At 44.7% G+C, this 14484-nt stretch overlaps 1 protein-coding gene across 1 annotated transcript; it reads right to left on the bottom strand.

Moving 5' to 3' along the window:
- Positions 1 to 307: 307 nt before the first annotated feature.
- On the bottom strand, positions 308 to 13021 carry rasl10a (RAS-like, family 10, member A). The gene is made up of 3 exons (XM_068604428.1): positions 12033 to 13021; positions 4106 to 4230; positions 308 to 2280 (listed from the first exon to the last, which is right to left on the bottom strand). Exons 1-3 carry the CDS (start codon positions 12246 to 12248, stop codon positions 2010 to 2012), a joined length of 612 nt encoding a protein of 203 aa, XP_068460529.1. The 5' UTR covers positions 12249 to 13021; the 3' UTR covers positions 308 to 2009.
- Between the last annotated feature and the right edge of the window lie 1463 nt (positions 13022 to 14484).

Genomic DNA, 14484 nt, shown 5'->3' with positions numbered 1-14484 from the left:
CCCAGATGATCATCGTGTGTTGTTGAGTACAAACAGCAATGCATTTTAATCAACCATCTAATAACTGCAGTGGGTTCAATGCTTGATCGCTGTCTGCGTCTGATTTGGCTCCTGATAACATCCCTTTACCACAGGGTGGCAATGTTGTCCAAATGATCTTAATGTGGTATAATTGTATTACAGGATTGTTAAGTCACAGAGTACAGTTGCTGTTCTCAAATGCATTTAATATATTAAAAAACAGGATTACTCACAATAACACAGTAAAAATAAACACAAGTAATATTTCTGATAAAAAACGGTAGCCCTTTTTATTTGGAAACGCACACACAGACAAACTGATGAGAACTCATGCTACACACAGTTGCTGCTACATACTGTATTTCTTTTTTTTTTACTAGAAAAAAAAATAACACCATCTGCCCTGATTGAAGGGTTCAACACTACATCTTGGGGAAAATTGTGAGCTTGTGCTATCACATGCCAGTGAAAAACAACTACAGTCACTCCACGCAGCTGCTCATTACAGTGTCAGAAAACCATGTATTACAAAAATTAAACACAATATCAAATTTTCACATCAGTGCAATTAAACCCTGACCCGTTGGCTCTACCAACAAAAGCATGCAAGTCAATAACTCCATGAATCACTCTTATATACAATAGGTCTGCTTATTTTTGGTGCAGCCCCGTTCACAAACTAACTGGGCCTAATTATAATCAACTGTTAATCTCACAACATTACCAATTTAGATACTATTCAGATACTGATATGAAAGCTGTATTCAGGTTCCTGTGTCTGTGATGCACTCGTGGCGTGTTTTGTGGAGGTTGTTAAGCTCTGCCTCCTTATTTCTGCAGGATATCTAGGAGTGGATTACATCTACTACATGTGAGGCATTTTTAATATACTATGGTGGTACATATTGTCAGTGAGGACATCGCTGTGAGATTGTATTGCTCCTTTATAATCCAGCTTTGACATTGATCTCTTATCTTGCTGTGTCTGTCCTTTGCTTTCCTGAATGTCAGCTATCAAACCTCCCTCTCTCGCACACACGCACACACATATAAACAACCACATTGCATGCACAGGTTCTCTTTTCAGGCTCTGCAGCTTCCTGCAGGTAGCCAGTTCCCTGGATTTAATGTATTCATCAGAAACAGACACTGAGTGAGGGGGGTGGAGGGGGGAGGGGGTAGAAGGGGGGACAGATTAAAGCCCCACTGTACATCACGATAGGGACTGCAGCATTTTCTGCTGCAAGACAACCTTAAACCCCCTTTGCCTGAACAAACAGCTTTCTCCGTAGGCCAAGTTTGAAACGGCGACATGGAAAGAAAAATAAATGCAGGCTACTTTTCAGAATCTAAAATTAAACATCATCTAATCATGACTCAACACTGTGGGATAATCCCGCCCAGAAGTGAAGCATTAACTATTTTTTGCACCGGATTATTCTTATTATCATGCTTCCCACTAACCCACAATGAAAAACCAAATAAATCAGATATGAGCATCTGTTGTTGACCTTACTGAATATTACAAATTCAAAAGGAAGACTCAATGATATTGCTGCCTCTCCGTTTTGAGCCTAACAAACACAGCCTCCACCCTGTCAAACAACTGCAGCTACATCTCCGAGGCGACCCTCAAGAAGACCTGCCGCTGTGTCATTTGGGAAGCACAGCCTCAAATGAGTAACTGTCTTGATGTGAGAAAGAATTACTGTGCTATGCTAGTTGTATTGGTTTCCACCGCTTTCTCTCTTACCTCCTTCCTTGCATTTACACATTTGGCAAAATCTGACTAGGAAGTAGTTGGATGACCATGTGTGAAATTTGAGTGTCTTTTACAGCGCAAGAGACTAATAAACCTCATTATGAAAAATCAGCTCAGTAAAGCAGGAGGCCACAGGGTATTTTTCCAGCCATTTAGATAAAAAGTTATTTTATTCTCCACTGCCGCTTCACTCCTGAGGTGAGAGGGGTGGAGAGAGCTCTCTGGGTCACATGATGGCGCAGCGATTCCTCTGTAGCGCCCCCTGCAGACGGATGGAGGTGTGGTTCTGGCGCATGCCCCGTGCCACAGCGATGCCCAGCAGCTCTTTGAAGAGCAGGACGACGTGCCAGTTAAACTTGGCAGAGCACTCCACGTAGCCACACTTCCAGGTCTTCTTCACCAGGACTGACACCGCCCTGCGAGGCATGAACCGCTGCCGCTGTAGATCTCTCTTGGTGCCCACCACCAGGATTGGCACCTCACTGCTGCTGCCTTCCCTGCAGGAGCATGGGAGAAGTAAATACATGAGGGTTGAGTGCAAAAAGCATTGTTATCGTTGTGGTGTTCGTCACAGTGGTTGACTGGGCATGCGTAAGATGTCTGTGGACAGTTTTTCCCTTCCTTCTGAGGTGTGCGGGGGCGGACTGGAGGATTAGAGCTCACAGGCTCAAGGGGCCTCCCACCACACGCTGCAGCAACTGCTGTACAGCATTATGAAGTGTGAAAATGTATGGCAAGACAGATGTAAAAATACATTAGTGACGTGAAAGTTGTCGCTAATGGGAGGACGTCACAAAGTCCAACCATTTTCAGTCGCCTGATTGGTGGTTGTTTGAAAATGCCAGCTGATGCTCTATTGAAACAGGAGATAATATTTACTACAGCAATGTAGAGAAAAGAGGCTGCCAGGGGGACTTCTGGGTTAGCTTGTACAGCAAATAGCGGGAAGAAAAGAAGGCTAATTAATCGGATTTCTTACAATGAAATTGATTTTTACTTTGGCTTTCTGTTTGGTTGAGTGCCAAAGTAAGCAAAGCTGGGACCTTTAATGATTGTTTTTTCATTGTTATGCACATTTTAATTGACTTTGCAAGTCTGCCTCCACAGATGGACGGATACCTCGACAGAGAGTAAAGACACAGAAAGAAAAATGTACGATACAATTGCTAAGCCTTTGAGCGGATGTTTTGAAGATGTAAAGTAAATCATCGCCGCAATCATCTCACTTTTCTCCTTTTCACAGGTTCTGCTCACGCAATAGATTTAAAAATATCTTCTCGCATAATCTATCGAGTGTATTAGCAGAACGAGATGTACTGTTTGTGTGTGAATGTGTGTGGATGCGTCAGTGCGTGAAATTTGGGGAAAACCATGCAGGATGAGGAGTGATAGACCCAACGCCGCTCTCGTCTTTATTGAGCTGAAGGAAAGCGTCATGCGAGGCTAATAAAGAATAATCGAAAAAACTAGCACTATATTTAAAAGTAAAATTAAAATACATTCTTTATAGTTAAACCCTGACCCCAACGGGTTAGGGCTTAATTGTAGCAGCATCCATTATTCATAGTCTCATGTGTACAGTATCTGTCCCTTCTCTGCTCTTGTCTTTCCTTCAATCGTCTGGCTTTAGAGCTTTGTCCTATGCTCACACTATTCTCTTGTTTTCAATTCGCCCTTCTTTCCCCAGCTGCCGGTGATAATGGTTTCCTGCTATAGCCCACACATATAGTACATCACGGCAACACATTTGGAGCCGCAGGAAGGTGGGAAGGAACAGTGGTAGTTTGGTCATGTACAGCACAGCAGCACAAACAAGTACTCTTTATATATGATAATACATTCAGGTAAGCCACCTGTGAGGATGGTAGAGGTGTGGGCCTTTTCATTAGCACTTCTCCCCAACGAGTGTTGGGTCGTTTTTTTGTTCAAAGCAGCCTTTCCATCTGGTTCTTAAGTTTCCTGTTTTATGCTGCTGCTCTGGACTACAACAGCAGAACCATCTCTACAAATAATCTGAGAAATCATTAGTGACATCTCAGGCATCTCATCACGCAGCAATGCCAGGATGAAATGTCATGACTAACTGTCAGGATGCAAAGATGAGTGTGCTGAATTACAATGGACCACCACAAGCAGACTATCCTTCACTGTCACAAACACTTGATTGTAGAGCTTCGTAACAGGGCTGTAAAATGACATGGTGTCTCCAGGCGGATGACAAGGGGTTGTCATTAAAATTCCCCAGTGAGGGTGAACCAGCTATAAGTCATGTTGTATGTTCAGTAACAGTCTGGCATGCTGAGAGCGAGCGGTCGACCTTACCTGTGTTCCACTATTTGCTGTCTGATCATCTTGACGTATTCAAAGCTTTCCACGCAGCAGATGTCATACACCAGGATGTAGGCGTTGGCATTGCGGACACCTCTGCAGCGCAAATCCAGCCACTCCTAGCAGACAGAAATGTACAAACACACATACAGTAAGAACGAGAGATGCTTGTTGTTCAAGTATAACTTTGGTCCAGATTGAAATATGTTGTTGATAACTATTAAATAGATTATATACAGATATTCATCAGGCCTAGAAGATGACTCCCTGACTTTTCTTCCACCATGAGATGAACATTTGGGGTTTTGTGTGAAATGTCTTCTGAAATATCGGATAGATTGCTACACACACGTTTTTGAATTCTAATAACTTTGCTGATCCTCTTTGTCCAACACTCTGGTTTATGGTTTATGACCAAATACCTGCTAAACTAAGTCCCCTCAACCTAAGCTGTAGTCTTTGCTTAGTGCAAATAGGTAAATGTTCGCATTACAGGCTAAACTGAGATTATGAACATTGTAAATATTGAATGTTAATCCTCCCATTCAGTTCAGTTTATTTGGCACAATGAGAGAGTCAATGAGCATGTTAACATGTTGATGTTACCACTCAGATGAAAGCACTGCTGTTCCTAACTACAACCTCATAGATCCACAAGCGTATAATGCACTGACTTATTGAATACGATAACATTAGAGAGCAGCTAGCGGAACAGCCTGTGGCAAGTGTTTCTGTAATTATAAAACGCAAGATCGCCTGCCGCTGCACCTTTGCGAAAGAGTGCAGAGTCAATGAAGTTGTCGAGCTGACAGGGCTCTGTGAGTCGCGCAGCCTGGAACAAAGTTATAAAGCCCAGTAGTAAGCACTGCACAGGGGTCTAGCTGTACATGTTCAAGGACATGACTTCACAGCTTATAAGAGATAAGCGAACACAGAGCCTTCTGTCAGGAGAAGAAAAATGAACCTGTACTGTTGAACTGTTGTTGCTGCTTGGAGCGTTGCGATGCAGTGGTCATGCAGCAAGGTTTGAGGGTAATGAGTTTCAACCTGTAGTTAAATTGCATGGCACAAGTGGGAGCATGTGCACCTTATGGGGCACAGTTGCTTCAATTAATACACAATGACCCGTTCTTCTATTCACGCTGCGTCTCCCAGAGCTCTCACCAACCCACCACTAGCCTGACTGCCTCTAACAGCATGCAATGAATTTATAAGCATTTGATCTGATAAAAGAGGGGGAGGAAAACAGAAGAACTTCAGGGGGTGGGAAGAAAAGTTCCACCGAGGGAATGAGAAAACAAACGCTGCCCTGAGAAAATGACGAAAAGATCTAAGATTAAGACTCCGAGACTGTTCTATGCACAGTTCAATGCAATATAGACAGGCAAACAGTGGATACAGCTAGAATGGTTTCAGGCCAGCACCACTACCGCTAGGCCAGGCTGATCATTAATTCATACTCTTAACTGCAGTATAAACCCCCATCAAGAAAAAAGCTCAACCCACCACGAAGGCTGTTCGGATATGGCCTGAAGGAGCTTCTGCACAGCTTTTTTCTTAAAGTAACGCATCCGTTTGTGTTCCCCAATCTGAGGCCCTGCATGATAAAGAAGGTCAAGGATGCTAAAGTGAGAGGGAGCTTGAGGACATCTTTACCAATATTGACAAACGGCTGGTTTGGCAGGGCATCCGGCCCCGTCACCAACTACAAGACCAACAACCGATGACTGTCGACAGCGAGGCCTCACTGGCACAAGACTTCTCAACCCTTTCTGACCAACAGCTGTACTGTTAGACTAAACGCCTTCACCTCTCCTCCACTCTTACACCCAACAGGTCTGTGTGATGAGCCCTATCCTCCACGCCCTCGCTACACTTGTGACTGCGGCCCGCATTCGTTTCATCAACACTATTGTCAATTTCACTGATGATTGGTCGGACTTCTCTCAGAAGGAGACAAGACGAGATGCAGTCCAAAGAGAGCGGGCTGGTCAGAAAACAACCTCATCCTGAACTCCTTGAAAACAAAAGAATCCTAACTCATTTTAAATCAACGGTGACAGTGGAAAGGGTCCCTGATTGCAGGTCCCTGGGTACGCACATCGATGATGATCACTGCTGGTCTACCAGCAGCAGTAGTCAAGGAAGAACAGCAGCAGCTCCAATTACCATATATCGTGAGGAAACTGCCGGAGAAGTTGCTGGAGTCCTCCTACTGTGCTGGCGTACTGTATCACTGTGTGCTATGAGAGCCCTTCAGAGGGTCTTCAATGTTTGATCCACTGCCCTCCGGTCGACACTTCAGGTCCATCAAATCACAGAGTAACAGATTCACAAACAGCTTCGACCCCAAAGCCATGCGAGAATTAACACTGTCAAATAATGAGCCCACTATCAGCATTTTACTTATTACATGTATGTCTACATTCCAACTGCTTTCAAACTTTTGTATATCAGCCTATACATTGTGCACTGAGCTGTTGGTTAGCTTAGCTTAGCACAAAGACTAGAAGCCGGGGGAAATGGCTAGACTGGCTCTGTCTTGCCTGGGAGCAGTGACCTGTAGTCGCTATCAAGTCCCCCAAATTGTTACCTATTTTGTTTACTTTGAAATAGTAACTTACTAGCATTTATCAGTTCTATGTTTGTTTCACCTTATAATGTTGCATTTGTGGGTAATTACTGAGCAGAATGTACTTTTTAGTACACACGCACAGATCACACATTAGACACACACACATCATCTCACAAATCACCACTGCAGAAGCAGTTCATTTTGGATTACGTTGTCAGGATTTTCAAAGCCGTCGTGCTTGACGTAGTCGATCATTTAGCTTTGTGTTTTTCGACTGATGCACCTGCGCCTCGGACACCGAGGATTGCGCCTCCTTGGAGCTCTGTTTGAAAACTCAGATATCAAAGGGCTGATTATCCATGTGGTGTTGACATTATTTTTCGTCTACCTCCTGCAACAGCTTGCGCAACCTGAAATAGGAATACAAGAAATATAATTAAATTGATCTCAAGGTTGGAGAAAAATATGCTTTTCAAATCAACATGATGTACCAACAGTCTGTTCAAATGTGATTAACTGATCGTTTACCACAGGGGAGGTTAAGGGAGCGGGCGATGATCAGCGTAACTTCTAATGATGATACTGCTGGTACATCTGTGTCAGCCAGCAATTTGCACACGGGTATTTGTGAGTTTGTGTTTGGGTGCGCGTGAGTGTGAGGAAGAAACATCCTCAAATATTGGCAGAGCGATAATGAGGCCGATCAGGCATGGAGACAAACATGTGGAACTAAGATCACTGCCATTCAAATGTAAAGAGAAGACAGAGGAAGCACTGCATTGTGACAACTGGTACACACGTGAATATTTCCTCTGTCCCTCAAGTTGAATCAGTTGTCAGGGAGAGGGAAACATATCACAGAAGCGATGTCGTCGAAGGTTTCTTTTTGTTGCTTCCATCGCAGAGTATCCCATAGAATTTGAAGTCACATCAAGCACCTCAGAAAATATTCACCTTCTGCCAAACAAACAAGACATAGTTCAAAGTGTGACGACAAGCACATCATCACAGCTCACTACTGTCTGGTCATTGAGGGTATTGATGTTATGAGCTAAACACAGTAGCTTCAGTTGAAGCCTCACATCACTGTCAGGCTAAAAATAGCAGCTTGTGTTTCATCTCGTATCTTCTTATCATCCAAGTCCTTTTTTTAAAAATATGGAGGAGGGGCTAAAAACAGCAACACTACTCATGTGCATTTAAACAATAGGAAAAAGGAAGAAAATCAGAACTGAGAGGACACGACGGTGCAGCAACGCACGGCTGACAAACTGTCAAAAGAATTTAAAATGCAAATGTGGCATGTTTATTTGTGTGTGCTCTCAGGATGTGTGAGTGTGCTTGTGGAAGCGTGAATGTGAAGTGTGTTGCCACACTGTCTGTATCCTCCAGTCGGTCTTCTCAGCGCGGGGCACAAAAAGAGCATCTCGTCCCTCGCTCCTCTAGAGACAAACAGAACATGTTTCCCTGACAACCGCGGACCTTGGTCAGTTTTTCGCAGGCTATGACAAAGCAGCCTGATGGTAATGAGCAGTTACGATGGATCAATACTACAGCACAGGAGGGAGGCCGTGTGACCCGATGGGGGAAGGGCGCTGAGCGGTATGTCACACGCAGGTTTGCAAGTAGAATTCATTACGTGCCTGAAAATGAAACTCCCATTACTCAACGCTGACCTACGCCGGGCCATTAAAATCTGTGGTTTGTATTTTTTTTTAGTATTGAGCTTTGTTGGAGATGATGTGGAGGGGATGACTGTTGCTGGGTTCTTGGGTTAACATACAGAATCACAACATGTTTGGCGACTTATGAAAGCAGTCGTGTTCGGCTAATCTGTGGAAATAGTTTGGGGTTTGAGAGAAGGAAAACAAAATCAAATGACTTAGCGAGTGTTGGAGGAGCAAAGCTACCGGTTTTGCCCTTTCTAGTTTTTATGCTAAGCTAACATTCTCCTGGCGATATCTTTCAACACTTTGCAACAAAGCAAATAAGTATATTTCCCAAAATGTTTAAACCGTTGACGATGTTTGTGTCTAACAATGATGACGAAACTCGCTGTGACTGTAATTTAAATGTTTCTATCCTAAGAACAGATCATCATTAATTTGACAAGAGTAAGTTGTCTAATTTGTATTAGTGTATTGTATTATTTGTTAAATGTCAAGACCACCGAAATGTTTAACTCATGTCAACAGAATCTTTGACGCACAAACACCTAAATGGTTTGAACACCTCGTAGCTTCACTGCTGCACTCAATTCTTCTTCTGCGAAAGTCAAAAATGTGTATAGCAATTTGCGTGGCGCTAATTTCCACCCTGTTGTTGCAGACAGCATCGAGATAACTGAGACAAATGTCCAGAATGAGCGGGAAAGGGAGAGGGAGCATTTTGTGTGGGAGGAAGTCATGGAGATACATCATGGCTAGAAAAAAAAAAAAAAAAAAAGAACAAGAAAAATCATTGCTGAATCTGCTGTCAGGCTTAAATCCATCTGTCTATCCGCACACTGTGACAGATGCCCCGTAAAAGCAATGCTATCAGCAGCACACTGACATACCGCAAAGCAAACAAATCATTACACCACCCCAGCCTCGTGGTGAAAGAACAGAAACCTTGCTTCTCTCCAGCACTGGAAAGGACAAAACTGTCTGTCTGCGTGGTTAGAATGGGGTCACAAGCAGCCTGCCAGAACATCATTGCTTTTCTTTCAAATATAATCTGAACTGAGGAGAAATTGTCACGCTACATAAGCATGGAGGCGTACTGACTCACTCCATTCTGCAGCTTATTCCTTACAAATTTCAGAGGACATTATAAAACCTCATTTGGTAAACCTTACTACGACAGTGTCCATTAAACTCTGCGTAACCTTTCTAATTGACTGCAGAAAATTCCTAACGTCTCCGCTGTTGGTCTTTAAATTCCCAGTCGTGTTCTCGCAGGGGAACCTTTGCTTTTATTCAATCTTCTGTGTACTGCAAGTGATTTAAATCTACTTTTTTTTCTGCTGTCCACTTCCCCTGAGCCCGGGTCACGTTTCATTGCCCACGGGATGAATACAGAGCAAGATGCCAAGTCCCAAAAAAAAAAGACCCATGTCTCATCACTGCTCTCGGACCGTCGCCAGAAGAAGCAAGAGAGCGGCGTCAGAACAAGTAGGACATGACAAGGGGGGGCGAGGAAACAGTACAGCCGGCCTCAGGTCGCTCCTCAGTGAATGAGTAACAATAAATCTATCTGATAGAAATGTTGTGGCAGCCCTCAGCTAATGCTTGTGTTCTGCCTGAACAGTATGGGCCTGACAAACCGGCGTCTGTTCGCTGCACTACAACTTGAAATGAGCATGACATGTTCACGCAACATGATGTCCAATGATGAAAGCTGCGTGACTCAAACTTTGGGCCTCACACTCCCACACAAACTCATCAGACTCATTCTGTCTACTTTCTGCTCCCCTACCAACATGTTCCCTGATGGAGGTTAAACGCAGAATAAATAAGAAACTCAATCAGAATGGCTTCACAGAGAGTCTCTGTAAAGCCCCCTGCTGACACTTCAAGCTGTTGTTTTCTGTCTTGTCTTTTGTCTGAGCCCATCTTCTCACTGGCATCTCATCTGTTGAGAAAACAGCTGTTCTTGGAAGGGGGTGTGACACAAAAGTGGTGAAAAGCAGCAGTAGATTCAGCGATGGTGACCTTGGAGAGTTCTATCTGGAGAGCATCAGGGCCTTTCCACCGAGGCGGAGTCAAACAAACACCGCAAGTGAAGAGAGGCTTGGAGAGGGCTTCAATACTCAGGGACACAGACAGGCTCAACTAATCCATACTTTTTCTACTAAGAGGAGAGAAATATCTCAAAGGAGATGATAGCATATTGTTTTAAAGTCTGTCTTAAAACAGCACTCACATGCATGTATATTGAAAGATGTTGTGGCTGCTGTTCTCCCCTTCTCCCTCCTTTAAATCCTGACTGTGAAGAGATCCATTCTTACAGGAATTTCAATGTAAGAGATGGGGCTAAAATGAGGGTTCAGCAGTTTGAGTTATTAAAATCCAGTCAAGATCGATGAAATTCAACCTCTGCTCTTAACACATCGTAAGCATTGGAAGCAGTTTGCTGCTTTGAATAAGCCTGGCGAGCATTAGCATTCAGTGGCTCAGAGATATTTTGGACATGTGGACGTGGGAATAAACCGCGAACCTTGTAATTAACAGACGACCCATTTTATCCCACAAGCCACAGCCGCCCTGATGTGACAAAAGTTTTGGCAGCAGGTTTCCTCTTTGTGTTTCCACAGATCATCGCGGAGTTGCAATGCAGGGACATTTCTGTTCTTTCTTTGGCTGAACTTTAAAATACATATTGGCACAGAATAAGGACCATGTATGTATCCCCCATCATCTACATTGATAACGAGGGGGTTCTTTTCAAGGCCAATATGCACACAGAAAAAGGTTGCAACGTTGAAGAAACGATAAGATATAATACTTTGATAAGACACGGTATATGGCACAATAAGATAAGATATACTTTTGGTCATCGATCTGTGGAAAGTGCACTGTAGAGTTTGAAATGCTTCTCTATAGTGCAAAACTAAAAAAACGAATGATGTAACATTCAGTGAAGCACTTTGAATGGACATATGACAATGTGTGTATTGTTTTAAGACAGATTTGAGCAAACGCGAACCTGTTGTCAAACTTAAAAACAAAACTTCAGGGACCAAAGCTTGAAGTATTTCCTCAATGTGTCAATGAAGAAGAGTCGAGGTGGCATTTGGAGCTACAGAACATGCATGCTATGCACCTGCAACCGATGCCTATCCAACTAATGACCTTTAGCCATGAATTAAAGGGCAGTCTGTTCTATTTTCAAAGTGGGGAGTTCGACCAGGTGCTGTGGCGCACAATCTGCTATTGTTTTCTCTGTGTGTGTGTGTGTGTGTGTGTGTGTGTGTGTGTGTGTGTGTGTGTGTGTGTGTGTGTGTGTGTGTGTGTGTGTTGTGTGTGTGCGCGCGCGCGCGCGCGCGTTACCGCATACCATTCTCTACTCATCTGAATATATCGGGCACTCAAGACACAATCAACAATATGCTGACATTCCTCCCTCGTGAGGTGAGAGACAGTTTACACGCAAAATGAAGCTCTCCAAGGCTTTAAGTCAGTCGGGTCTCCATAGCAACTAGTTGACTAGGGACATATCTGATAGACGAATAAATAAAACTGGTGTTTCTGCCTCTGAGGATCGCCATTGGCTGTGAACAGATGTGCAATGAAGTAGAGCTTTAACGCTCGTGCAATCTAAGGGCTGAAGTTCAATCTAAGTCCTCAGACAGACACATTGTACCTGGCTGGAGCTGGAGGGGAAGGAGGAGATTGGCGGGACGTCCAAAATCTTCAGCTCATACATGATGCCGTTCAGGATGACGGAGGGTCTGTACACGTATCTGGTCCTGGTCGGCGTGTACACCTCCGAGAAATCGTTATAGATGAACTGGCGGATTATAGAAGTTTTCCCCACTCCGGGAGCACCGATGACTGCGATACTCAGCGTCTCCACCATTCCTGGAGCACGAGTTCAGCACCATGGACAGCGACGACAACGACAGATGTGACCGTCCAGAAACACAGCTGGCCGCCGCTGTTTCGATGCTGCAGCTCCGATCCGCCGCTTTCCCCCCTCTTCTGTCCTCAGCCAGATGCCCTCGAAATGACCTGAACTGGGTTCAACTGCGCAATTAGAAGAATCGCTGGCCGAATAGGTCTCCCACTCGTCGAGCAGAGCGAAGAAACTTTATTTCCGGGCTGGGGGGGGGGGGGGGGGGGGGAGACAAGAAAGAAGCCGTGCAGCTTGAAGGTTGTCAAAAACAAAGCTCAAGCATGCTCATGCAGATGGAGGGATTTTCGCTGGCTCGGCAATCAAACACGGAGAGAAAAACTTGGTGTTCAGGGGATGTCCCCAGGCGAGCGTAAAGTCCGTCCTTGTTGTCCCTGCGTGGACATAATCTCATCCAGGCTAGACTCTGACCTTGCCCAAACGCACTGGAGCCCTGTGTGTCTTCATTGATTACCTCCTCTGCACCTCTCACTCATTTCCACCGATGCACCACCGCCGCGCTCCTCCATCACAGGGAGGACGGGCACACTGCCGCCAGCCTGGCAAATAAGCTCCCCACGTGTTCTGCAAATGCACACAACCCCATAATCTTCTTTTCGGTCGAAGACAGAAAGATAGATGCGCGTCTGCGTGACTCACGGGCGAAGAAGCAATCCACACAGCCTGCAGACGTGCGTTTTCTGTAAAGGCATCTGGAGCCTATTAAGGAGCACTGTGCGTGTGTGTGTGTGCGTGTGTCTGCCGTTGGAGAGACCTGAGCTGTTGAAGACTGCTCTCTCTCTCTCTCTCTCCCTCTATTTCTCTCCCCTCATCACTTGCAATATCCCCTGCCCAGCTCATCCAATAGGATGATGGCGTGCGCAAGGCGTGTGAGAGCTTCGAGCTCCCATACGCTGCCACATAAATGGCAAAAGAATAAGACATCCACTATACATAATCACCATGTGAGGGTCACTGAGCAGTGGCGCAAGACTGTACATCATATCTACGAGTGCCGCGACTTAAGTGGAGAGGGTCCTTGGGCAGAGCCGATGTGTCCATCAATCACTGCTTGATGGCGGCAGCGAAATCCACTCAGCGACAAGTGTGTGAGGCATTATAGCCGGAGATGCGCTTGTAACCTCGGCCGATGGCTTCCAATGCGGCACTGCCTGTAAAGACACCGTTTATAGAGGGTTTCCGCTATGTGGCGGTGTTTATAAAGACTGGTTTTCCAACCAAACAAAGCAGGCATTTGACCCTCAGGGGCCCCAACGCCCGCAGATGTGGCAAGTGGTAGTTTCATCAATTGCAATCGCTTCATAATTTGTCGCACCAAAACATACACACCGGATGCATGGGCCTCGCGCCAGACGGCCCTGAAGGTGCTGTGCAGGGGCTTCGAGTCCAAACCAACCCGTTCTCACCATAAAGGACCCTGTACGATGCGTCAGAACGCGCGGCTGCTCGCTGACGAGACGAGGCGGCACCCGTTTACGCACGCGACGCCCACGAGGAACGGACATGTGCGAGTCGACACAGATTGGACGAGAGAGGTGTCAAAGAATCAGGATCAGCTTTAATGGCCATGTGCATTTTCACATTCATGGAATTTGACGCCGGATTCTGCACTTCGTACTTTTTAATGCAAGAGCTAGATATAAAAAGATAAATATAAAGGGAAAAAAAGACATTAAGGAAACAGCCAAACAGTAGCCTAGAAAGTGCAGCTAGAAGTGTCACATTAAGACACTGTTTGAATCATTTTCGTTGATTGAGTGCATGGTTCATGTTTTTAATTGCATTTGTATTCGCTCAGGTCAGCACAAAGGCGCGAGGACAGTTGGTATTAAACTGTGAGGGACACTGCTGGTTTCTAAGAATACAATGAATGAAGAAAAAGGCCCCGTGGCTACAAGGGCCACACCTTAATCCAAAGCTAAAGTTTATTCTTTCTTTGTTAACGCTTTTACAAATGCTGTAAATCCATTAAAAGAGTTTTATTTATTATTTAGCACTTCATCAAGTCTGCAGTCGTGAGTTGTTGATGAATAGATTCTGGATCAGATAGTTATTTAATTCATGATGAACACAACGTGAGTGTCATTCTGCAGGATGATAAACAACCAGAATTTTTTTTTTCACAAACCTGGCAGCCCAAAAGATGATTATATCCAATCTGTAAAACATTGGTAGACTACTA

Source organism: Clinocottus analis, unplaced genomic scaffold (genome assembly GCF_023055335.1).
Source record: "Clinocottus analis isolate CAN_PGR_092001 unplaced genomic scaffold, fCliAna1.0.p SCAF_7, whole genome shotgun sequence".
Classification (NCBI taxonomy): domain Eukaryota; kingdom Metazoa; phylum Chordata; class Actinopteri; order Perciformes; family Cottidae; genus Clinocottus; species Clinocottus analis.
The sequence above is the reverse complement of the archived record's forward strand: the minus strand, read 5'-3'. Positions and strand labels throughout refer to the sequence as shown.

What these genes read in the sequence shown, in the direction of transcription:
- rasl10a (XM_068604428.1), bottom strand. Translation starts at nt 12,248, where the DNA reads ATGGTGGAGACGCTGAGTATCGCAGTCATCGGTGCTCCCGGAGTGGGG. An exon ending in TCCCCTCCAGCTCCAGCCAG is followed by an intron (nt 4,231 to 12,032) that starts GTACAATGTGTC and finishes TCTGTCTGCTAG; the next exon opens with GAGTGGCTGGATTTGCGCTG. An exon ending in CAGCAAATAGTGGAACACAG is followed by an intron (nt 2,281 to 4,105) that starts GTAAGGTCGACC and finishes ATGCTCCTGCAG; the next exon opens with GGAAGGCAGCAGCAGTGAGG.